Raw genomic sequence first — 27,595 nt, 5'->3', positions numbered from 1 at the left:
GCATGCAGTCGGGGTCCGGGGCAATGACACCATGTGCCATGACTCAACCGAGAAGGTCCAGACAGTCTAGCTTGAACATGCACTTGTCCTTATTGTAAGTCAAGCTGAGAGTCTTGGCCATACGTAAGAACTTTGTGAGGTTCACATCATGGTCTTGCTGGTTGTGGCCACATATGGTGACATTGCCAAGATATGGGAACGTCGCCTTCAGCTTGTGCTCCTCCACCATCCAATCCACAAATCTCTGAAAAGCAGGGACACCGTTAGTAACACCAAAAGGCACTCGCAGGAAGTGAAAAAGTCTGCCATCGGCATGTAGAGCTGGTTGCTCAGGTGAAGGGGGAGTTAATGATAAGCCGACTTGAGGTCAATGGTCGAGAGGACTTTGTATTGTGTGACCTTATAGACAAAGTCGGCTATCCGGGGTAGGGGATACGCATCCAACTGGGTGAAGCGGTTGATGGTTTGACTATATAACCATATAACCATATAACCACTTACAGCACAGAACAGGCCAGTTCGGCCCTACTAGTCCATGCCGTAACAAATCCCCACCCTCCTAGTCCCACTGACCAGCGCACGGTCCATACCCCTCCAGTCCTCTCCATGTAACTATCCAGTCTATCCTTAAATGTAACCAATGATCCCGCCTCAACTACGTCTGCCGGAAGCTCATTACAAATCCCTATCACCCTTTGCGTAAAGAAATTTCCCCTCATGTTCCCCTTATAATTTTCCCCCTTCAATCTTAAACCATGCCCTCTAGTTTGAATCTCCCCCACTCTTAATTGAAAAAGCCTATCCACATTTACTCTGTCTGTCCCTTTTAAAATCTTAAACACCGCTATCAAGTCCCCCCTCAATCTTCTACGCTCCAGAGAAAAAAGCCCTAGTCTGCACAACCTTTCCCTGTAACTCAAACATTGAAATCCTGTCAACATTCTCGTGAACCTTCTCTGCACTCTCTCTATTTTGTTTATATCTTTCCTTTAATTTGGTGACGAAAACTGTACACAGTACTCCAAATTTGGCCTCACAAATGCCTTGTACAATTTTATCATAACCTCCCTACTCTTGAATTCAATACTCCGATTTATGAAGGCCAACATTCCAAATGCCTTCTTCACCACACCATCTACCTGAGTATCAGCCTTGAGGGTACTATTTACCATCACTCCTAAATCCCTTTGTTGCTCTGCACATCTCAATAGCCTACCATTTAATGCATATGACCTATTTAGATTTGCCTTTCCAAAATGTAACAGCTCACACCTATCTGTATTAAATTCCATCAGCCATTTCTCAGCCCACACCTCCAGCCTTCCTAAATCGCCTTTTAATCTACGGTAATCTTCCTCACTGTCCACAACACCACCAATCTTTGTATCATCCACAAACTTGCTTATCCAATTCTCCACCCCTACTTCCAGATCGTTAATATATATAACAAACAATAGTGGACCCAGCACCGATCCCTGAGGAACTCCACTAGTCACCGGCCTCCAATCGGACAAACAATTTTCTACCACTACTCTCTGACACCTCCCATCCAACCATTGCTGAATCCATTTCACTACCTCCTTATTTATACCTAATACCTCCAGCTTTTTCCCTAACCTCCTGTGGGGAACTTTGTCAAAAGCTTTACTAAAGTCTAAATAGACAACATCCACAGTTTTCCCATCATCAACCTTTTTTGTAACCCCCTCGAAAAACTCAATCAGGTTTATCAAGCATGATCTACCCCTGACAAAACCATGCTGATTACTCCCTATCAATCCCCGTACCTCCAAATATTTGTAAATACCATCCCTCAGAACACTTTCCATCAACTTACCCACCACAGACGTCAGACTCACGGGCCTATAATTCCCAGGTTTACATTTAGACCCTTTCTTAAACAGCGGAACCACATGCGCCACCCTCCAATCCTTTGGCACTACCCCCGTGACCAGTGACATCCTAAATATCTCTGTTAATGGCCCCACTATCAGTCCACAAGCCTCCCTGAGTGCCCTTGGGAATATTTTGTCCGGTCCCAGAGATTTATCCACCTTTATCTTTTACAACACAGCCATCACTACCTCCTCGGTTATCCTTATGTGCTTCATGACCTCCCCACTATTTTTCTTTACATCAACTGGTTCAATTTTTTTTTCCCTAGTGAATACCGAGGCAAAGAAATCATTCAAAATTTCCCCCATTTCCTCTGACTTCTCACTCAGCCTACCTTCGCTGTCGACAAGGGGTCCAATTTTATCCCTCATTAATCTTTTACTTTTAATGTACCTATAGAAACCCTTTGGATTTATTTTTACTCTTTCTGCCAAAGCCTCTTTGTGCCTTTTTTTGGCCTTTCTAATTTCTTTCTTAAGATTCCTTCTACACTCCTTGTAGTCCTCCTTCAAATTCTCAGCTCCCTGCTCTTTATACCTCTTGTACACCTCCCTTTTTCTCCTAACCAAATTTCCAATATTCCTCGAAAACCAAGCCTCCCTATGACTTCCAGCCTTTCCTTTGATCCTCACTGGGACATATCTTCTCTGTATCCGCAAAATTTCTTTTTTGAATATCCTCCATTTTTCATTTACATCCTTACCTGAAAATATCCTGTCCTACTCAATACTCCCCAAATCCCTACTTATTCCTTCGAAATTTGCTCTTCTCCAATCCAGAACCTCAACTTTAGGCCCCTCCTTGCTCTTCCCTAAAACTACCCGAAAACTAACAGAGTTATGATCACTAGACCCAATTTGTTCTCCAACATTAATGTCCGATACCTGACTTAGCTCATTCCCTAACAGGAGATCTAGTATTACACCGTCCCGAGTCGGTTCTTCTACTAATTGATTTATAAAACAATCTTGAGCACATTTAACGAACTCTAGCCCATCCAGCACTCTAACTGTATGGGTATCCCAATCAATGTGAGGGAAGTTAAAATCTCCCATGATCACTACCTTATGATTCTCACACATATATGTTATCTCCCTACAAATTTTTTCCTCAAATTTTCTTGGCCCATTTGGTGGTCTGTAATACACCCCTATTAGCACCCTCATGCCTCCTTCACCCTTCAATTCCACCCAAACAGCCTCACTGGACGATCCCTCCAGTCCATTCTGCCACCTCACGGCAGTAATGTCCTCCTTAACAAGCAGAGCAACTCCTTCCCCTTTTTTTTTTACCCCCTGCTCTATCACATCTAAAACAAATGTATCCTGGAATATTAAGTTGCCAGTCCTTCCCCTCCTGTAGCCAGGTCTCACTAATTGCCACAATATCATGACCCCAAGTATCTGTCCATGCTCTCAGCTCATCTACCTTGTTCACTATGCTTCTTGCATTAAAATATATGCATTTCAGAGAATGACCCTCACCTATATTCTCTTTTCTACCTTTTACCCTAATCTTCATCCTACCTTTGTTATCGTTATTATTCCTATCTAGGTGGCCATGCTCCCTTGACACTGCACTCACACTCTGTTCCCCACCCCCCTGCCAAACTAGTTTAAACTTTCCCCCACAGCTCTAGCAAATCTGCTTGCCAGCACATTGGTCCCCCTCCAATTCAAGTGGAGTCCGTCCCTTTTGTACAGGTCCGACCTTCCCCAGAAGAGATCCCAATGATCCAGAAATCTTATCCCTTGCCCCCGCACCATCTCTTTAGCCACGCATTCATCCTCCACATCCTCCTATTTCTACCCTCACTAGCGCGTGGCACCGGCAGCAATCCAGAGATTACTACCTTGGAGGTCCTATTTTTTAACTTCCTACCTAATTCCACATAATCCTGTTTCAGGACCTCATCCCCACTTCTAACTAAGTCATTGATCCCCACATGAACCACGACTTCTGGCTGTTCTCCTTCCCCTTGCAAAATGCTATGAACTCAATCAGAGATATCCCTGACCCTGGCACCAGGGAGGCAACAGACCAACCTGGATCCCCGATCTCGTCCCACAAACCTTCTATAATCAATCACCAACCGAGGGTTGCCCGTCCCTCTGACCACAAGGACCTGCACCCTCCAGGGGCTGGAGCTAGGGTCTATGTTCCCTTCCACAAGAGTTGCTGAACCTCGGCCCGGATGAACACCATATCCTCTGTGTTGTAGTGCCTGCTCTTGGTGGCGATCGGTTTACAGTCTGGGATGAGGTTCGCAGTGAGCAGTAAATGGTGAGCAGTAATTGGGGCCCCTGAACGCCATCATCACACTCCTGAACTGACTCTGGAAGTCAAGGCCCAGGAGGATAGGCGCACAGAACTGGGGCATGACCAACAACATAAAATCTTATAACACCCCACCCCCCCCCCCCCCCACCATCAGAGATGCCACACAGTACCCCCGGATACATGTCCGCTGTTCTTTCGCCGCCATCGACACGGATCCGGTCATTGGCCAATCGGGTATCGAGAGTCTACGGGCCAGCCCTGGGTGGATAAAACTTTCGGCACTGCCACTATCAAAGAGGCAGTTTGATTTGTGCCCATTCACATTGATCTGCATCATGGAGTTTGTGATCGAGTGAGGGCTGGCTTGGTCCAAGGAGATCGACGCCAGGATGGGTGCGTTATTTTCGTCATCAGTGGGGAGGTCAGGTCTTCCACGCACTGGTCCCATCGGCACAGGGACCGTGGCGTTCCCCAAACAGTCTTTTCCCAGTGTGATCAGGGCTCGGACAAACTCTTGCAAACTCTTCTACCAACTCACCAGGCTGCTATTTTCTGGACGCCAGGAGGTAACGGAGTAGACGTCGTTGATCTTGGGCTTGTATAGTGCCCGTAGTTCAGCTATCATCTTGGTGTAGGTCATGCAGATTCTGATGGCCTGGAAAGCCCTCTAGATGACTTTTGCCTGTAGGACTTTCAGCCGAGTCAACCACTCCAGCAGTGGTCTCCAGAACATTGTTGAAGCAATTGACCCACTGTTCGAAGAGTTCTGATGCACCCAGGACTTAGGGATTCACCTCTGGCTGATCGGGGCACAGCAACTTCTCCATTACCGGAGACATTAAAATTTTATGTATAATATATTGTTGGGAACTACCAGTTGTCCCAATAATCACAAGGACAAAGACTGAAGGGAATGATAGGCTTTATTGTACAGAAGACTTGAGCTGGCCCGAATCCAAGCAAGAGAAGGGAGAGGTGACACGACCTTTATGGCCTGGATCCCAGGGGAGGAGTCCAGGTGAGAGTGTCATCAGGGGCGGGCCAGCCTGAACCTTTACCGGCCAGTTAGTACACACAATCCATACCATTACAAGTATTTAACATGACTTTCATCTCTTGTATTCAGTGCCATATCTGATTAAAACAAGCATACCAACACCTTTCTCACCAAGTCTCTACCCATGTTGCCACTATCATTAGAACAATGTACCTGTACACATAGGTCTCTCTGTACTACAATACTCACAAGGGTTGTATATTTCGTGTGTTTGTCCTGCCTTGATTTAACCTCTCAAAGTTTTTAATTTAATTTAACCTCAAGTTAAATTCCATCTGCCATTCCTTGACCCATTTTCCTAATTCATCTAAATCAGTGGTTTTCAAATTGCCGCCCAAACTCGCATTCTACCGTAAGCAATCCCTATGCCATAAGTGCTCAGTGATTGGTAAAGGATTGCTTTAAAGTGGTATGAGAATGGGAAGGGAAGGTTGAGAACCATTGCTCAAGACCCAATTATTACTGAATTATTTTGTTTGAGAAAAATTGTCATTGGCCCATTTCCTTTGGAGTTCTGAAACCATGCACATAACGAGTCAGTGAGGTACAGTTAAAACAGTGATTTTTAACCTTTTTCTTTCCACTTACATGCCACCTTTAGCAAACCCTTGCTAATCACAGCTCTTATGGCACAAGGATTGCTTAAGGTGGAATGTGAGTTTAGGGGGGCAGTTTGAAAACCACTAATCTAAATCTTGTAATCTCAGATAACCTTCACTGTTGACTATACCACAAATTGTGATGAGTCATCCACAACCTTACTAAGTATGATAACTATATTGTCATCCAAGTCACTAATATATATGACAAATTACAGTGGACCTGGCACCAATTTCAGCTGTACACCACTGGTCATAGGCCTCCAAACTAAATAACAACCTTCTATCATGTCTCTCTGACTCCAACATCAAGCCAGTTCTGTATCAGTTGGTTAGCCCACCCTGGATCTCATGCAATCTGATACTTCAGCTGAGCCTACCATGCGGGAGTTTGTCAATGTGAATAATATTTTTCACCCTATCCTCATCACCTATCTTGATTACCTTTTTAAGAAGCCCTCTTTTCTTAGCCCCTCACTTTACAACTGAGTAGCTCGGTACGACAATAACACCATTATAAATTTCCCAACTATACCACAGTAGTGGATTGTCTAAAGGAAGGGGATGGGTCAGCATACAGGATGGAGATTGAAAACTTGGCTGAATGGTGCACCAACAACAATCTTGTGCTCAATGTCACCAAAACTATGGAGCTGATTGTTGACAATGAAAGGAAAGCCCGAGGTATACAATCCAGTGATCATTGGGGGATCAGAGGTGGAAAGAGGGTGAGCAAATTTAAGTTCTTGGGAGTCACTATCATGGAGGATCTTTCCTTGACCCAACACACCAATGGCATCATGAAGAAAGCACGCCAAGCACCTCTACTTCCTCAGGAGTTTGCAGAGATTTGGTATGACACCAAAAACCCAGGCAAATTTCTACAGAGATGTTGTGGAAAATGTGCTGACTGGCTGCATCACAGTCTGGTATGGGAACACCAATACCACTGAGTGTAAAGTCCGCCAAAAGCTAATTGACACTATCCAGTACCGCTCAGGCAATATCCTCCTCAATGTTGAATACATCTACAGCAGTGGTTCTCAACCCCTTTCTTTCCACTCACATCCCACTTTAAGTAATCCCTATGCCATCGTTGCTCTGTGATTAGTAAGGGATTGCTTAAGGTGGTTTGTGAGTGGGAAGGAAAGGGTGAGAATCACTGCTCTTGACCCTACTGTTACAGAAATATTTTGCTTGAGAAAAAATGCCATTGCCAATTTTCTTTGGAGTTATGAAACCATGCACATAGCAAGTCAATGGGGTACAATTAAAATGGTACTTTTCAAACTTTTTTTTCCACCTACATACCACCTTAAGCAATCCCTTACTAATCACAGAGCACCTGTGGCATAGGGAATACTTAAAGTGGTATGTGAGTGGTAAGAAAAAAGTTTGAGTACCACTGATCTACAGGGAACACTGCCGTTGGAGAGCAGCGGCAATCATCAAAGATGCACACTGCTCAGCACCAGCTCTGTTCTTGCTGCCATCGGGAAAAACGTATAGGTACTAAAATACTCACAGCACCAGGTTCAGGAATGGCTGCTACCCCTCCACCATCAGAATCCTCAACGACAAAGTCAATCAGACTCATTTACTTGTGCACTTTATTAATCTTCTTTGTTCTCTCGGTATTGCACAATCAGTTTGTTTACAATTGTTATCTGTTTTCAGTTCTTTTATTTGTTTACATGTCCATGCTGTGTACAAATTACTTTTTGCACTACAATTAGTGGTAATTCTGCCGGGCCTGCAGGAAAAAGAATCTCAGGGTTGTATGTGATGCCAATAAATCTGACAATCAATCTGAAATCAATCAAATTTTTGATACATGTTTTCCCATGCATAAAGATCCCTAATCAGTCTTTGCTTTTCCAAATGTATGTAGAACATGTCTCCCTGAATCCCCTTCAATAACCTATCTATGACTGATATTAAGCAATCAGCAAATTCTGTGGTCTTGTGCTGAAAGTTAAAAAATTTATTCTGGTTTGCAGCAAACTCTTGTTTGCTTGTCACAAATCATGGCAGCTTCTGATATTTTTTAAAATTGAAAATTTTTATTCATCAAATTTGTTGTGCAGTTAGTTATTTATGATTGTTAGTGATGTAATAATAAAACAGAAATAATGTTAGTGATGTAATAATAAAACAGAAATCCAGGAAATCCAGGAGCTGCTGGCAAAGAAGCGAGCTGCCCATCAGGCTCACCTTACAAAGCCGTCCTGTCCAGAGAAGAAACAAGCCTTCCGTCGCGCATGCAGCCATCTTCAGCGCAATCTCCGGGAGATCCAAAATGAGTGGTGGACTAGCCTCGCCAAACGAACCCAGCTCAGCGCGGACATTGGCGACTTCAGGGGTTTCTACGAGGCTCTAAAGGCTGTGTACGGCCCCTCACCCCAAGTCCAAAGCCCGCTGCGCAGCTCAGACGGCAAAGTCCTCCTCAGCGACAAGATCTCCATCCTCAACCGATGGTCAGAAGACTTCCAATCTCTTTTCAGTGCCAACCGCTCAGTCCAAGATTCCGCCCTGCTCCAGCTCCCTCAACAGCCCCTAAGGCTAGAGCTGGATGAGGTTCTCACCCTGGATGAGACATATAAGGCAATCGAACAACTGAAAAGTGGCAAAGCAGCAGGTATGGATGGAATCCCCCCAGAGGTCTGGAAGGCTGGCGGCAAAACTTTGCATGCCAAACTGCATGAGTTTTTCAAGCTTTGTTGGGACCAAGGAAAACTGCCTCAGGATCTTCGTGATGCCACCATCATCACCCTGTACAAAAACAAAGGCGAGAAATCAGACTGCTCAAACTACAGGGGAATCACGTTGCTCTCCATTGCAGGCAAAATCTTCGCTAGGATTCTACTAAATAGAATAATACCTAGTGTCGCCGAGAATATTCTCCCAGAATCACAGTGTGGCTTTCGCGCAAACAGAGGAACTACTGACATGGTCTTTGCCCTCAGACAGCTCCAAGAAAAGTGCAGAGAACAAAACAAAGGACTCTACATTACCTTTGTTGACCTCACCAAAGCCTTCGACACCGTGAGCAGGAAAGGGCTTTGGCAAATACTAGAGAGCCTCGGATGTCCCCCAAAGTTCCTCAACATGATTATCCAACTGCACGAAAACCAACAAGGTCGGGTCAGATACAGCAATGAGCTCTCTGAACCCTTCTCCATTAACAATGGCGTGAAGCAAGGCTGTGTTCTTGCACCAACCCTCTTTTCAATCTTCTTCAGTATGATGCTGAACCAAGCCATGAAAGACCCCAACAATGAAGACGCTGTTTACATCCGGTACCGCACGGATGGCAGTCTCTTCAATCTGAGGCGCCTGCAAGCTCACACCAAGACACAAGAGAAACTTCTCCGTGAACTACTCTTTGCAGACGATGCCGCTTTAGTTGCCCATTCAGAGCCAGCTCTTCAGCGCTTGACGTCCTGCTTTGCGGAAACTGCCAAAATGTTTGGCCTGGAAGTCAGCCTGAAGAAAACTGAGGTCCTCCATCAGCCAGCTCCCCACCATGACTACCAGCCCCCCCACATCTCCATCGGGCACACAAAACTCAAAACGGTCAACCAGTTTACCTATCTCGGCTGCACCATTTCATCAGATGCAAGGATCGACAATGAGATAGACAACAGACTCGCCAAGGCAAATAGCGCCTTTGGAAGACTACACAAAAGAGTCCGGAAAAACAACCAACTGAAAAACCTCACAAAGATAAGCGTATACAGAGCCGTTGTCATACCCACACTCCTGTTCGGCTCCGAATCATGGGTCCTCTACCGGCACCACCTACGGCTCCTAGAACGCTTCCACCAGCGTTGTCTCCGCTCCATCCTCAACATCCATTGGAGCGCTTTCATCCCTAACGAAATACTCGAGATGGCAGAGGTCAACAGCATCGAGTCCACGCTGCTGAAGATCCAGCTGCGCTGGATGGGTCACGTCTCCAGAATGGAGGACCATCGCCTTCCCAAGATCGTGTTATATGGCGAGCTCTCCACTGGCCACCGTGACAGAGGTGCACCAAAGAAAAGGTACAAGGACTGCCTAAAGAAATCTCTTGGTGCCTGCCACATTGACCACCGCCAGTGGGCTGATAACGCCTCAAACCGTGCATCTTGGCGCCTCACAGTTTGGCGGGCAGCAACCTCCTTTGAAGAAGACCGCAGAGCACACCTCACTGACAAAAGGCAAAGGAGGAAAAACCCAACACCCAACCCCAACCAACCAATTTTCCCCTGCAACCGCTGCAACCGTGTCTGCCTGTCCCTCATCGGACTTGTCAGCCACAAACGAGCCTGCAGCTGACGTGGACATTTTACCCCCTCCATAAATCTTCGTCCGCGAAGCCAAGCCAAAGAATAAAACAGATGAATGCTTTTCCTTGGACAATGTTCAGACCTCATGTTTTAAAAGTGAAACTGGACTTGGCAATCAAAAGTTCATTAACGAGCTGCAGAGAAAGTAATTACCATCTTATCTTGGGGTACATTTCTGTTGACTTTTACTTATGTGAGCATCAGAAATAATATAAATGAGGTTAGAATGGAGTCAAAGAAATTTAACTTCATGAAATGGAACCATTTGGCCCCTCACACCTTTCATCTCACATTTACTTTTGAACTTAGGGGAAGTATCTTCTAATGCACCCTGGATTCAATTTGATAACTTGTCTTAGATCTCATGGGCTCTAATTTTTTGGATCTATTTTCCATGTGGGACAAAAAATCATAACTCTTCAAGAATTCAGTGGATGTTGTAGGTCTGAAAAGAAAGAGGAAGATAACTATATTGAATGGGTAAGACATAGGTTGGTAGGTGATGGGCTTCCATCCATGTGGAATCTTGTCAAAAGCCTTACTGAATTCCATCTGGACTAAAAGGAAAACAAACCTTCACTACTACCTTCTGTACCTTTTCATCAAGTTATATTTGCATCCAATGAGCTAGCTTACCCTGCGTCCACTGTAATATGATTGTTTGGACCTTGTCAAAGGCCTTGTTGAAATCTATGTGGACAAAGTCTGCTCCCTTACTTTTGTCATTCTTGTCACTCTATGATACAAAGCAGTTATTTGCAGAAACTATCTACACATCATGCCACATGCTTCAAGTGACACGTAGGGTAAGAACAGAGCAGAAATTTTATGCTTATGAAAGCTCACTACTTTTCAAAGTTCAGGTTTATTGTCAGAGTACATATATGACATCACATACAACCCTGAGATTTTTCCTATGGGTGCGGCAAAATTTCTACTTATCGGTAGTGCAAAATACACACGCACACAAACACACACGCACGCGAAATGCAAACAAGAAGGAAGTACATACCAACAGTGCAATACAGAAAATAAATATTGAACAATAAATAACGTGAAAACTAAGAGTCCTTAAATGAGTCCTTAAATTTGAGTTATTTTATAATATATACTGATCTTTCATATCTTTCAAGATGATATAAAACTGATGATATGTGATATTTTAAAGTACCATAATTTTCTCTCCCAGCCCTAAGCAACACAACCAAAGTGATTTGGAGGAGTATGTTGAAGAACTATTGCAAATTATTGTAAAAGTGAAATTGTTTTAAAGGAATTGCATGCAGCATGCAACATGTTTCACTGAAAGGCACCAAGGAGGAGATGGCAGACATTCTTATCATAATGTACCAATCATTAAACAAATTCTCTAATGTCTTTGTACGTTCTCTGCATCAAATAAGCTTTAATATCTGATATACTATAAAATAGTTATTTTAACACAATTTACAAATCCATAATTTGAAATAAAATTAATGATCATTTAAAATGCATAATTTAATCAAGGGCATTTGTGTTTGATAAATTTCTTATTTTTTCTGAGGGAATGACTGATATGATAAGTGAAATGCTTAGGATTTGTATATAGATTCACTGAAGGCAAGTCTTAAAAATCATTTGTGTGCTTTAAATAAAATGAATAAAATTTGCATATGGGCTGAAAAAAAAATCAAGGTAATGTGGCGCTTGCAGGAGCTGAGGGAAATCTCTGCTGCCACACCGAAGGTCGTTAATGACAGATTTTATTCAAATTCAGCATGCCCCTTTAAGGACAGCATGAGCTCAGTCACCTGGTGCATTGTGACATCATAATCACTGCCCAGGGTGTGGGCTGGAAGGGATGCTGGAGTCAGAGAGAAACCTCTGACGATGCCATTTCCCCATGGGTGCCCCACCACGTGGCAATAAAAGCAGGGCCGGTGCACCATGAGGATGTGCGCTGCCACAGTAAATAGGTTTGTATTTATTGGAAAACAAAAGGAAATATTTTGGAGATTACTGCTGTTATATATGGATTTTTGTGCCGTATATATAGCAAGGGAGTTCTGTTAAAATTTAATACCAAAGTAAAGATTTTGAAACTGGAGAACATTACAGTAAAATTATAGATAGATTGGAGAAATGGAAGCTACAATTTAATGGAGGTTTCTCTAATAGTAGATATTGAAGCTGGACAGAATGGATAGAAACTAAATATTTCAATTGAAGGACTCCTAGAAACTCCTATACAGATTTGTGTTTGAAGTAATTTATTTAAGGTAGGTAAAGGGAAAGGAAGTTTAATATTGTTTTGAGTTTTATAACTAGACATCAAGTATGAGAGTAAATAATTAATTATAACATTTTTGTTGAGGTACGCTGTATTTATAATTTTACAAAACAAAAGAATAGGAATGTCATATGGACAGTTAAGAAGCAAAAATCATGTGGTTTGTAAAACAGGCAGATAATCTACTTCATTAGATTACACCCAACAGTGAAATTTGCTTCTAATCATTTTAGTTCTCATAGATTATTATTATTTTACAGGATGAGAAGTATATTGACTCTAAAAAGTATCTTGAAAGTGGAACCTTGCCACTAATTGAGGAAAAACCAAAAGCAGGTATGATTAATCTGAGAAATTATTCAACATAAAAGTGAGTAATAGAAGTGAACTATTACATTTTTCTGATGTTATAGATAATAAATGATGTATATTAGCTGTCAAGAACAGCACAGTAGGTGAGATATTATAGAGATAAAGTATGGAGCCTATTGGGGAAAGGCCTTATTCAATCAAAGTATGGTCAGTTTTATTTTGACCTTAATTTCTGGCTGGTATGAGGAATTGTACACATCCTCCATTCATTTCTGGGAAAGTTCCTGGTTGTTTCTGTAATGTCTCAGAGAAATTATTAAAATTTTTTATGACTATTTAAAAAATTTCAACTGTTTCCAAAATAATAATACAGTACAACTCCAATTATCTGAAATGGTCAAGACGTGGCCCATTTCGGATAAATGTTTTTTCGGAAAATCGGTCTTTTTTTAAAAAAAATGGCTCAGTAGCACAGCAAACCTTTTTAACAGTGTTTATACAGCAACAAACTACAAGGTAAGGCTTTTTAAAGCGTTAAAATAAAGTTTAATTCTCACCAAAATAAATGTTGGCCACTGCCAATCACTGACACTTCCCCGCCGAGGACCTGCTTGTGCTGGGAGCCCGAGGATTCCACTCCTGCCCGGGAGCTTGATGTTCCTGCTGCTGCCAGGAGCCCAAGATTCGCTGCTCCAGTGCCAGGGGCCCGAGGTCTGCTGCTGCCAGTACCAGGAACCCAAGGTCTGCTACTGCCGCCGCAGGATGTCCCCAGTCAGTTTGGCTCTGAAAAAATTTTGGACAAATGAGGATTTCAGATATCCTTGTTTATCCAAAATTTTTTTAAAAATTCAGATAACTGAGGATTTCGGAGGATCCGATTTTGGATAATCGGAGTTGTATTGTAATTATTCCTGGGGGAAGAGGTACATTTATTTAAATAATCCTTGGGTCATCAAAATTATTAACTCTGGGTAGTGCCTCAGGGGGCCCTTTGAAGAGTCATGGAACTACTTTACCTCCAGCAACTGATCAAATCAGCTGTCTAGTGCATCCATACATCTTTACATCTCTGATGATGTGACTTCTGTACTGGACTATATTGTACTTATTCCTGCTTCTATTTTCTTATATTTGTATCAGATAAATATGCACTTCTTTCTTGCCCTCACTCTATTGCAGGAGTTCCCTTTCTTAAAAATGCCAGGATTGTTTAATAGGTCCTGTTTGCTGAACAAGAATAAACTGAGTTAGAAGAAAACACAACACTATATTTGTCAACTCCAGACATCAGCTCAGATAGCTGATAGGAAGTTATAGTCAGGTGAAATTTTCACATGATAGCATGCCCTAAATACAGATTGGCATGTTAGCCAATGTGAAATGAAGATGGGTTGAAACGTATTTTGTGGTAGGGACATAAGTCAGTTGTAGAGCAATACAAATGTTTCGGTGAGTAGACAAAGACCTGGCAAATGGAATTTATTTGGAAAATGGGAAAGTGACCATTTTGACAGGAAAAATAGAAATAGCATATTATTCTCATGGTGAGAGATAGTTCTACAATGAACATAGAATACAAAAGCACAGTACTGGCCTTTTGGACCTCGATGTTTTGCCAACCCATATGATCAATATTGCATTGCAGTTTCCTCCTCCAATCATCCCTCATGTAATGAAGCAGTGCTCCTTCTCAAAGAACAAAAGTATTGTAAGTAGCATGAGAATGCCCATGTCCATCATCAATACTGGCTTGGCAGCAGCATCATTGATGAAGCCAAATGAGCCCCAAAGGATGAGATTTCTAGTCCAGGCCTGTGGCATATAGAAGCAACATGAGTGATATATCAATTTGACTTTGTCCATGCCAATCTTCTGTAACAGATGGATCTGATGCAGTGAGTGCATTAGGATAGGCTGGGAGCAGTAGCCAGCACACTAAAATACAGAGGTATGTATTGGATCAAGTCAAGGCTCTGCAATCTTACCAAATTGAATCATGAATAGTGATGGGATAGTGAGAACTCCAAGAAAATCCCCAAAATGGATTCAGAATGTGAGTACAAAAGTCATGTGAAGCCATGTTCAGTCAGAAATGCTGAAGAGATTATTCATTTCTTCTTCATTCTGAGATTCCATCACCTCAGCAGCCATTTTTCAGCCAACTTGATGCACTCTAAGTGATACAAAACAAAAACTGGACACAAAAAGAAAAAGGGACAAGCCAATATCCCAGCTATGGTACTTCCATGGCTCCAGTGCAGGCAGCAATTCTAGCTAAACCATTTCCTTAAATTGGCCTCTATCCAACAATACAGCAACAACCATGGATAATTTTACATAGGGTGAAAAACTCAAATGGGCAATGATGGTATAAATGAAGGGTGCTTTCCAGATAGGTGTTCTGTATCGACAGACTAACTAGAACTGGTATTGTCAGAGATAGGATAAATTACTAACCCTGTCATGAAGGCATCAGAAGGGAGCAGCATTAATAAAAAATAGAATCTAACATTCAGTTTGAGGAAAGAGAATGGGTCCAAGACAAATATTTAAACTTAAAAAAAAAAGGCAACTATGAGGGCGAAAGCAGAACTAACTAAAATGAACAGGCAAATTAAGTGATTGGCTAAGTCAGCTGAATTTCTGAAAGTGATAGAATTGTGAAAAAAGCTTGTCTTTTTAACACATGCTTTTTGCTACTCTCAACTTGTTAAAATATTTAATCAGAAAGTAGTCGAACAAATTAACAAAAATGAATCAGATTTTTTTTGCTGCAAACATTGCCTATGTATTTAAAGGCAGTGATCAAAGAATGTTCCTTTCAGAATTTGCATAAATATTTGAAGCTGAATAAGTTCACAGATCCATGGGGGCTGAGAAATGGGACTAATTAGATAGTCCTACCGATTATCTGGCAGTTCGGAAGTGAGTCACAATGTGTAACTAGTAAAGGTGCAGCTTCACAGCTCCAGTCATCCAGGTTTAAACCTTGACTCTGATGCTGCTTGTGTAGAGTTTGTACATTCTCCCAGTTTCCTCCAGATGCTGCAGTTTCATTTCCAAAGACAATGTGGATCAGTAAATTAATTGGCTATGGTAGTTTGCTCCAAGTCTGTGGATGAATTGTACAATCTAAAGGAGAGTTGATAGAAATGTAGGGAGAATAAAATGCATTAGGGTAGCATTAGTGCAAATATGGTCATACATTTGGCCTAAAGGCTTGTTTCTGTGCTGTATGTCAAAATGACAGATCGCACAAGAGTGAAATTGAATTACAATGCAGTTATTTTTTTAAAGATATAACTCTCTAATCCATTAAGGTGAAATTTATCTTTATTGAGTTTTACTAGGTTCCTAATGATAAACATTTAACACACCAAAAATCAGGAAGTTGTTGCAATAATGTGAATGTGAATGCTTGTAATAATCAGTGTGAGATATTTTGGTCGGTATTTACATAACCCTTTTTTGTATCATCTGCTTACTTTGAACATTTTTGCATTGGCAGTGGAGGTTTCAGTTGAACTATTAATTTGAATTTCGTGTGCACCCCTATAAGGCCAATGGGAGTTCCGCCCCCGGGTGGCGGTGACATCATCATGTTGCCCGGCATGTGAGCTGAAGCCTAAGCCACGAGGCAATCAGCAGGCCCCAACGGCGCCATCTTCCTGCAGCTGCCCACCAGCATGGCGATACAAGCGGGGCTGGTTCGCTACAAAAGATGTGCGCCACCACACAACCACCCCCCCCCCCCCCCAGAACTGGCTTGCACATCTCGCCGCTTGGGCGGCCAACCCCTTCACGGGTTGGTCTAAGTCCACATGCGCCGGTTTCAGTCTGTTGATCGTGAATAACTCCTCCCTGGCACCAATGTCCAGGGTAAAGGTTTATCCCAAATGGCGTAGGACCTTGCATGGGCTCTTGTACAGGCACTGCAGGGGGTTAGAATGTGGGCCACACCAGATGAAAACAAAATCTGATAAGGCCAGCTCTTTGGGATCATTTGCTGGGTGTTTGCCATGGTGAACTCCGAGACGTAGGAAAGGTGTTGCTGCTGGCCCGCCAACCAAGGGTCCTTTGCCATGGCGAGGGCCATGGCTTATGATCCATGAAGACTGTGAAAGGCCTGCCATCCAGAAAGTAGCAGAAGTGTCTGATGGAGAGGTACAGGGCCAGGAGCTCCCTGTCAAAGGCACTATATTTCAGTTTGGGAGGTCGGAGGTGGCAGTTGAAAAATGCACCACTATCCATTGACCGATTGCTCAAGGACGCCCTCAATGGCTGTGGCAGACGTTTCCATCGAGAGAGCTGTTTGGGCATCGGGCCGTGGATGGGCCAGTAGGGTGGCAATAGTGAGGGCATCTTCGTCCACTCAAGAGTCTTTGGTTTTGCTGAGATTGGGGCGAACAGTGGGCGTGGCGATGATGTCATCACATTGCCCGGGGCGTGAACTATGGCCTAAGCCATGAGGCAATCAGCAGGCCCCGACGGCGCGATCTTCCTGCAGCTGCCCCGCCAGTGCGGCGATACAAGCAGGGCTGGTTCGCTACAAGAGATATGCGCAGCCACAATGTCTAGATTTTAAAATGATTTCCGTTGAAGTTATTCAGTTCCCTTTCACATTTTCACATATTGTTTTTAATCACATCCCTGTTCACATAGAAAGATAATATTTATTCCACATCAATATGACTTGGATAGTGCCAGACCCTGGGATAATGATCACAGTTGGTAAACCTGAGAGCAGTAGATGCATATCAAGTAGGAAGGGCATTTATAAGGTGTGATTTAAAGTCAGTACCACTAGTGCACATGAAAACCAGTCATCTGACCTCTTACATTTACCAATGAGAATAGTGTATCATGAAAATCATCACTGACTCATTCTGTTGGGAGTTTGTAAAGATTGGTGAGGGTCAGAATGTGAACAGGGTCAGAGTTCCACTCCTTTTTGGTTTGGTGGAGTAGACTGGAAGAATTTATTTAATTTAGATATGCAACATGATAATAGGCCATTTTGGCCCACAAGCCCATGCTGCCCAATTACACCTAATTAACTTTGAAGGGTGGGAGGAAACTGGATCCGCTGGGGAAAACCCATGAAGACATGGGGAGAACATACAAACTCCTGATAGACAGCGCAGGATTCAGACCCCGGTCCCGATCGCTGGCACTGTAACAGCGTTGCACTAACTGCTACGCCAACCGTGCTGCCCCAAACTTCCTAACTTTTGTTATATTTCATATATTTTTGTTCAAATATCTGGAAAGGGATGTGAATGGGATGTAATGGGAACAATGATAACTTGAGCTAAAATAATATTTCTTTATTTTTGTAGCACGTCGTTATTCACAAAGGAAAATATTCGATGAGTCAGTTTCATTTTCTGGATTGGAAAAGAAAGCTGTCAAAAGAAATAAGGAATGTGGCCCATTACTACAAATTATTCCCAAAGATTTGGAAGATAAAGATCAAATAAAGTATGAAAATAGCATCTATCTATATTAATAATGCTATGAAAGTTACAGCATGGGGAATAGTGTGAATATATTGAACAGAAGTTCTCTTTTAAAGTTTATTCTTTCAAACCATTTACCAGCATTTGAGTGCATTCTACTGTTGAGTCAGCTGCTAAGAATTAAGCAAGGAAAGCCTAATTTTAACTTTGTCCTTATCCTTTTGTATCTCATGAGATGTACCTAGCAGACCCATTAAGTGTAGTGATGCTGAGTTTGCAATTCATTGGAGTGTCAAATACTAGATCATTCATGAGCATAGTACTGAATTTTGTGACATGTTCATGACAATAAATTCTGATTCTGCTTTTGATGTTAGAGTTCTAACAAAAAAAAGGCATAACTGTACTTCAATCAAAATTGAATTTAGCTTTCACTGAGAAAATATTGACTCCCCAATCAGTAGTTTAATTGAATGACCAATTTAAATATTTTCAAAAATCTATAAACTACAAACATTCCTGCTTTTTGATAATAATTATACCTAATTATGCAGTTAACTGCATAACTGCCAATATGCACTTAAATTGGCATCACCTTGAATGGCAAGATGTGTTTAACATGTTCTATTGAAAAGAACATAAATCAAAGTTTTCATGTTCCAATTATTCCATAAAATAGAAACATTAAAGAGTATGGTGGAATTGTGGTGATATGTTTTACATTTTCTTTGTGACAATTACTGGAAAAATCATCTTTAAGGCCCAACATCTGATTGCCCTTCAGTTGATCCTGGTGAGTCATCTTCTTGAACTACTACATTCATTTTGTTCAAATATTTACATAATGTTGGTGGATGAGGAGTTCCTAGTACATTACTCAGCAGCCACAAAGGAACAGCAATTTATTTCAAACTCTGATGAGTTTGCAGGTGGTGGTTCTCAGAAGCTTTCTATTATTTCATCTTGTTGATGATAAGATTTTGTATAAATTGTTACAGGAGCCTAAACATGTTGCATTATTCATTTTTGATGTACAGTGCCCTCCATAATGATTGGAACAAAGACACTTTTCCTTTATTTGCCCCTGTGCTCCAGTTTTAAATTTGTAATCAGAAAATACACACGCAATTAAATTCATGGTTATTTGTGTACATTTTGGTTGGACCATATAGAAATTACAGCACTTCTTATACATAGTCCCTTCATTTCAGGGCACCATAAACCCTTGGGACATTTGGCTTCACAGGTGTTTGTGAGAACTCAGGTTTGTTTAATTGGTTCATTGGTGCGGGTAAAAGAGACCTAGGTTTGCTTCTAAACTTCTCATCACCTTTGAAGTTGCCATTTTTTCACCGAGGACCAGAGTTGTGCCAATGACAGTCAAAGAAGCCATTATGAGATTGAAAAAAACAAGAATAAAACAGTAAGAGACATCACCCAACCCTTAGGATTACCAAAATCAATTGTTTGAAGCATTATTAAGAAGAAAGAATGTACTGGTGAGCTCAGTAATTGGAAAGGGACTGGTTTTCCAAGGAAGACTCCACTGCTGATGACCGAAGAAATCTCATCAAAATGAAGAAAAATCCCCAAACATCTGTCCAACAGATCTGAAACACTTTTCAGTTGGCAGGTATGGATATGTCAATAATGACTGTCTGCAGAAGACTTCATGAAAAGAAATACAGAGGCTACACTGCAAGATTGAACCAATGGCAAAGTATGCTTTGGATCTTGGCCAGTTCCTTTACGCCTCCACACTTTGCTCTTGCCATTACTCTGATACAGGTTCATCTAGGTGTCATCTGACCACAAGACTTTTTTTTTTCCAGAATTCTGCAGGCTCTTTTAAATACTTGGCAAATTGTAATCTGGGCATCCTGTTTATATGGCTGACTAGAGGTTTGTATCTTGCAGTGTAGGCTCTGTATTTCTGTTCTTGAAGTCTTCTGTGAACATTAGTCGTTGACACATCCACACCTGCTTCCTGAATAGAGTTTCTGATCTGTCAGATGTATGTTTGGGGATGTTTGAGAATTATTGTGTCATCAAAAGTTTAGAAGTGAGCCCAGCTCTCTCATACCTGCACCAATGAAGCAATTAAACATCCCTGAGTACTCACAAACACCTGTGAAGCCTTTCTGGGAAAAGATTATAAAATGTTTGTGAGATTTATTTCAAATAGATTTATTTGTGGATCCATGGTTGTGTTTATTAGGATATATGAATCCATTAGCAGTGTGTTTGGATAAATCTTGGATTGCATTTATTCGGTTGAGTTTGGCAGTAGCCAGGAAGTGTATAGCGGTAACATGGAAAAATGATGCAGAGCTGAGAATATAGAGGTGGCATAATGAAATTCAATCATGTTTAGAAAGAATTACATATAATTTGCAAAATAATTATTCTTTTTTTGAAAAAGTGTGGACTCCATACTTGAAATGTATGAATTTAGATGCTAAGTAATTTTTTTTATCATTCTTGTTTGCATTGTTGAAATGATGTATTGCAACCTAACCCACTCTTATTTGTTTGTTTTAATACTCGCTTTTGTGTATGTTAAGCTCCATGGCGGGGGCGGGATAGTAAGGGGTGGGATAGTGGGGTGGAGGATATAGGGGGGTAATTTAGAGGGTTTTTTCATGTTTTTGTATTTTTTTGTATTTTGTAAAATTTTAAATATTCTTTTCAAAAAAAAAGAATTGAGTGATCTCATTGATGATGTAATATTACATGATTTTGAGAAATATATTGACAAATTCAGACATTTTTAGGCAGTTCAGAAGTTAAGTTCTTGTGGAATGCACAGGAGTTGGACCCTTGTGAAAGACAGGATTGAATTGCAGTAACTGGAAAATAGGTGCTGTTATGTGTTACTTCTAATAAAAGGAGAACACAGAAACAAGTGGATTTTGAAAGGGATACCACTTTCCAACTGCTTCTTTTGAAAATAAAGAGTGCATCCTCATTGTGGAAGGAAACTTTGACTCCTAAGAAGTTAAGAGGAAGTTGAAGATCACTAATGTGAGAGATTAAGAAGAAATTTCTTCCTGGAAAATGGCTCAACAAGATTTATGAGTTTGGAGAAATCTAAGAACTTGAATGTTAGCAAATACTTCATTATTGCTTCTAAGCAACAATTTAAAGAAATTGGATGCTTCACTCTTGCTTTAGAATTATGTTTGAAACTGGACTTTATAATTTAAGGTTGATTTAAGGTTGATTCTCTAAAAGTTCGTTCACTCACTCACTCACTCACTCACTCACTCACTCACTCACTCACTCACTCACTCACTCACTCACTCACTCACTCACTCACTCACTCACTCACTCACTCACTCACTCACTCACTCACTCACTCACTCACTCACACTCTCTCTGTAGTGGGGTAAAATTTAGAGTTAAGCTTAGAGATAAGTAAGAAATGTTATTTAATTAATAGTTTAATAAAAACTATTATTTTGAATTTACCACTGTCTGGTGAATTTTCCATTGCTGTCCTTTGTTAGTACTAAGATTTTATTAGTTTGTAATGGTGGGAACACTTTCATCAGAAGGACTGAAATGGTCCATCAACCATCCTCACAACATCATCCTTTCAAAGACAATTAAGGAAGAACAATAAATGCTGCCCTTGATGTTTTGTTCAGAACTGGAAAAAAAAGAAATAAATACAAATGTTGGAATAAATACTAAAGATGATCTTGCAGATGGACTATTCTACCCAATATTTGCTAAATTCTCTTCAGTCATGTGTGAAAGATGAGTAAAGGTTAAACGGAATTCAGACCATTTAATCAGCTAGGGTCTCCTCTCTCTAGATTCCATTGAAAGGTTGTGTATGTGGGGACTTAAAAGTTGCTACATTATCTGAATTTACGTGTCAGAGGCATCACACAACTGATTTTAAGTTGAAATAAGCATTGTCTTGTGTTGTTCTGAAGGAATATATATGCCAGAAGAAGAGAACATGTCATTGAAAAGCTGAGAATGATTTACATTCTGTTGTGTGGAGTTGTCAATATGAAATGCAAAGATCTCAAACGTTTTGTAAGTCTTAAGTTCTGTTTTTTTTTGTATACATTACAGAATATGTATGAAAAAGAAAATATCAAGTTGTCTCTTTTAGTAACAAATGTTATAATATTTGTGTGGAAAATAAGATTTTTTTTTTCTTTTTGATGACGTAGGTCCATAAATTTACTGGTTACAGGTGCTCCTTAACTGGGTTACATTCCAGCAAACCCATCCTAAGTCAAAAAAAATCAAGCTGAAAAAGAATACCACACCTACCATTTTTTATATTAAATTTTGAATACATTTTTTCCACACTGAAAAATCCATTAATATACACAGCTGAAAGCAGACTGGGCATGAAGAATGTTTGAAACATTGAAATAAAAATAATTGTTGGATGATGAGGGTGGTGGGGATGCAAAAGCGACAGGGACATCAATTTCACTCGTTCGCATGATCGCTACAGAGACTGTGAGCTTGGTTGGGTCAGCATCGTGAGAGAATATGCTGTACAGTACTCTTGTGTAATGCTGCCATTGCCTAGCATCATGAGAGAGTAGTGTACCACATATTGCAAGCGCAGGAACAGATCGTAATTCAACATTGGAAGTATGGATTCGAACCATTGTAACTTCAAAAAATCGTAAGTTGGACCATCGTAAGTAGGGGAGCACCTGAATATGGATTCAAAAATCTATACATATGAAGATGATGAACATTGAAGTAAAATGTTTTCAGCCATAGTTGACAAAGTGCAACTCCCATGTAGTTTTTGGATCCGAGGAATAAGTTGCCAGTAATATTCAAATAGCCATCAAGTTTGTTGGGTAAAATGTAAGTTGGAATGAAGATGTCAATATGAACAGAGAGAAAAAAATTAGTTTGCATTCCTTATTACTAATTTCTCCAGTGTGAATGTTAACTGTTAGAATATTTGTGAAGCGCCAGTGCTGCTGGAGGTGTTGTAGTGACCATGCTGCTGTCAATGCAGAATGAGGAGTGGAGATGCAACGCTCCCACAGGCTCCGACTGCCGTGTCAACCACTGTCAGTTCTGCATGGGCCTCGATCAGCCCGATAAAGGAGACAACTTTAGTTTTATTTAAAATCCCATGACCATGGGGCCTCTGCCCAAGATGGCGGCACCTAGGATCGGCAGCTGTCATGAAGGGTTGCAGACCAGGCGAGCGAAGGACTGGTGCAGGGCACCAGAAAATGGGAAGACGAACCCCCATCTGAGAATGTGAAGCAGAGAAGGTAATCCATGGGATGGTGACCATGGCAGCGGACCTGTGAGGGGTCTCTGTGGCTGAAATACCAACTCATGCAGCAGGCTTCTGGAGACCCGAGGCAAAGAACTCACAGAGGCTGGGGGCTGCTGAAGACTGGTGTCAGGAAACTCGTGCTGGGCTGTAGACTGCTGGAGACGGGCTCAAAATTGACTGAAGGGGTACCAGGTATTGAAACCGGGATGCAAGTGGGTGCCAAAGGTGCTGAAGGGGTACTGACCATGTTGGAGGTTTGGATCTGGAGCTTGGGTTGCAAAAGGTTTGAACTGGATTCGTGTGTAGCTGTAGAGGCTGTGGAAGTGCTGGAGGCAAATCAGAAATACTCAGTGACTCTGGGAGGACTCTCTTTTGTTTCACTTTCTCTGGAAGAGGCGCTTCAGGCAATTTCTGAATGCTGAATCTGACTCCCTTACAGCAGGCAAAAACAATTTCACGTAATATGACACTGTTTTATTACAATTACATTAAATTGAATCTTGAATCTATCCAGTAGATTTGGCCATTGTAATAAAATTAAATGCCAAGAAAAACATTCTTGAGATTGTTATTGGTTGAACCTATTTGATACTTATCAGCCTTGATGTTTTGGAGAGTTAGTTCATGCTGAAATGGATTGTTTAATTATCAAAGGAATTGTGGTTGAACAATAACAAATAAACCTGCTTTGTCCTTAAGCTGGAGGTAAAGTCATGATAAAAGTAGCCGAGGAGATCCCCACAACCCAGAAAAACTTTTGAAGGGAAATGGTGTGAGATTTCAAAATGTAACAAAGGTGCTACATAAATAAAGTTAATGATTACCTTGTGAATTCAATGTTTATAAGAATATTTATGTAACAAATATAGACCTGAATATCATAGGTAAGCAAAATAAAAGTGGGTAACTGGCAACTTTGGAGGATGGCAGAGATATCAGAAAAATGCAAGAAAATACTCAAGAAGGAAATCAGGAAGGCAAAAGAAGATATGAGGTTGCTTTGGCAGATAATATGAAGGTAACCCCAAAGGGTTTCTACAAGAATATTAAGAATAGAAGGATAGTAAAGGACAAAATTGGTCCCCCTAAGGATCAGAGTGGTCAACTATGTGTGGAGTCTCATGTAATGGGGGAATCTTTAATATTTTTTTTGCATCAGTATTTACTAAAGAGACTGGCATAGTCCATAAGGAAGGAAGGGGTAAAAAACAGAAGTATCATGAAACATAGGGAGACTAAGGAGGAGGAAGTGCTTTCTGCCTTACAGCAGACAAAGGTCGATAAATCCCCTAAGCCAGATATGATATTCCCTCAGACCTTGAGAGATTCTAGTGTAGAAATTGCAGGGTCCCTGGCAGATATATTCAAAATGTCCTTAGCCATGGGTGTGGTGCCAAAGGATTGGAGGGTGGCTCATGTTGTCCCATTGTTTAACAAAGGCTCCAAAAATAAACCAGGTAATTATAGGCCATTTTGCCTGATGTCAGCAGTAGATAAATTATTGGAAGGAGTTCTGAGAGCATTTGAACAGCCATGGGCTGATTAAGGACAGTCAGCATGGCTTTGTGCAATGTCCCACATGAGAAGTTAATTCTGAAGGTTCAGACACTGGGCATTCAAGGAGAGGTTGTAAACTGGACTCAAAATGGGTTGTATGGGAGAAAACAGAGAGTGGTATTGGATGGTTGCTTCACAGACTGGAGGCCTGTGACTAGTGGTGTGCCTCCGGGATCGGTGTTGGGTCCATTGCTGTTTGTTGTCTATATCAATGATCTGGATGATAATGTGGTAAATTGGATCAGCAAGTTTGCTGATGACACGAAGATAGGAGGTGTTGTGGACAGTGAGGAAGATTTTCAAAGTTTGCAGAGGGATCTGGTTCAACTTGGAGAATGAGCAAAAAAAAAATGGCAGATGGAGTTTCATGCAGACAAGTGTGAGGAGATGTATTTTGGAAGGACAAACCAAGCTAGGACACACAGTAGGGAATTGAAGAGCATGGAGGAGCAAAGAAATCTGGAAATGTAGATACATTGTTCCCTGAAGTTGGCATTGCAGGTGGACAGGCTTGTAAAGAAAGCTTTTGGTATCTTTGCCTTTATAAATCAAAGTATTCAGTATAGGAGTTGAGATGTTATGTTGAAGTTGTTTAAGACATTGGTGAGGCAAAATTTGGAATATTGTGTGCAGGTCTGGTCACCTAACTACAGGAAGGATATCAATAAGATTGAAAGAGTGCAGAAAAGATTTACTAGGATATTTCCAGGTCTTCAAGAGTTGAGTTCCAGGGAAAGATTAAAAAGGTTAGGTCTTCATTCCTTGGAGTGAAGAAGAATGAGGGGAGATTTGATAGAGGTTTACAAGATTATAAGAGGTGTAGACAGAGTGAATGCAAGTCCTAGGCTTTTTCCACTTAGATTGTGGGAGAAAAATATGAGCGGTCATAACTTTAAGCTGAAAGGGGAAAAGTTTAGGGTGAACACTGGGGAAACTTCTTCACTCAGAGTGGTGGGAGTGTTGATTGGTTGCCATCTGATGTGGTGAATGTGGGCTCGATCTTGGCTTTTAAGAATAGATTACATAGATACATGGATGGGAGAGATCTGGAGGATTATGGAATGGGAGCAGGTCAATGGGACTAGCGGAGTGGTGGTCAGCGCAGACTAGAAGGGCCGACTGTGCTGCAGCGTTCAATTATTATTCAAAATAATCAATTGAAAGCTAGCTCTAAATAAATGTTTTGCTCTTAAATGTGGTACCTTAAAGAACAATAGAACAGAATGCAAATATTTTATATCAATAGATTAGCTGCATAAGGTAAAATCTACTTTTATGCTGCAGACAATTGCTCCATGCTCCAGAAGCCTGATCTACAATTATGATGCAATATATTCTGTTTATTTATGATATACATTGAACTGCCTGAATCAATATGTGCCTCTTTTGATTTGGAAAATATTCCAAGTCATTCTTTTAATTATAAATGTTCGATTAATCTCTCGCTCTCGCTCTCAAACAGGTACAATTACCTGACAGCTATGTACAGTTCCTTTTGAAAGAACCACAGGAAGGAGAGAATCCATTTCCTTTAGGACTTACGCAATTACGAAGGTAGGCAGGTTTAATTATCACTAAAATTAATACATTCCACATTTTTGTCTTAGTTGACAGTGTTGCCTGCAAAAATAAATCACTGAAGATAAATGCACATATTTAACATTAACATTTTAACATTTAATATTTTCTCTGTTTTAGTTTTCTATATTTGTCCATGGAAAGGATGTGAATATGAATTCTGTGTATAATATTCATCTCAGTAAAGAACATTTTTATTCCACTCTATTGTTTGCCATACATGTATTTGCTTGTGAAAGGCGTGCGTGCGTGCGTGCGTGCGTGCGTGCGTGCGTGCGTGCGTGCGTGCGTGCGTGCGTGCGTGCGTGCGTGCGTGCGTGCGTGCGTGCGTGCGTGCGTGCGTGCGTGCGTGCGTGCGTGCGTGCGTGCGTGCGTCACAGAGGCAGATCAGGTATGGATTCCCAATGAACTTTTATCAACTAGGCTTTACAATGAAGGATAAAAAGAGGATCAATAAAATTTTGAGAAAAAGAAAAACAACAATATAAATTTATCTACATTCATTAGCTTACTCCAAATACTATAAAAATGTTAGTGAAGACATTGTACATGGAGAGTACTTCATCAGTGAACCTTCTTTTCATGCAAAGTTGAATAATTGAACATCTTTGCCTGTTATTATAAAAGTCATGATCCAATCAAATATTGCATCACAGACTCATTTCTAAGTTATCTATAGTCTAGAAATTTCAATTAGGAGCATGCAGACTTTGCTGTGTGCCAAACACTGTAAATATTACTCTTATCTTATGTGGGTCCCCTTAGAGCAAAGTGGGTATATGCTGTGGTAAAACCTTCCATGCATAAATTCCTTTATCTGGGATGATGGGAACATGCTCTAATGTGAAATTATGATGAAAAACTATGGCAAATGGCTCAGCCTGTCAAGACTGTAAAAACTACAGCTGAATATTTCAGAATGCTTATAACCATAGACATTTAGAAATGAAAAAAAGGCAAAATTGATAAATTAAGT

The 27,595-nt window shown here is 41.0% G+C and overlaps 1 protein-coding gene across 3 annotated transcripts in view; it reads left to right on the top strand.

Moving 5' to 3' along the window:
- LOC138747522 (uncharacterized) overlaps window positions 1-27,595 on the top strand; it is a 168,439-nt gene that overhangs the window by 63,916 nt on the left and 76,928 nt on the right. For all 3 annotated transcript variants that reach the window (XM_069906807.1, XM_069906825.1, XM_069906815.1), the window contains exons 7-10: window positions 12,693-12,768; window positions 18,084-18,225; window positions 22,148-22,253; window positions 26,504-26,595. In XM_069906807.1, the coding sequence (XP_069762908.1) occupies window positions 12,693-12,768; window positions 18,084-18,225; window positions 22,148-22,253; window positions 26,504-26,595 (416 nt within the window). The remainder of the gene's footprint in view (window positions 1-12,692; window positions 12,769-18,083; window positions 18,226-22,147; window positions 22,254-26,503; window positions 26,596-27,595) is intronic.

This window comes from Narcine bancroftii, chromosome 1, assembly GCF_036971445.1.
Source record: "Narcine bancroftii isolate sNarBan1 chromosome 1, sNarBan1.hap1, whole genome shotgun sequence".
NCBI lineage: Eukaryota > Metazoa > Chordata > Chondrichthyes > Torpediniformes > Narcinidae > Narcine > Narcine bancroftii.
Note: the sequence above shows the minus strand (reverse complement) of the source record. Positions and strands in the feature narration are given on the sequence as shown.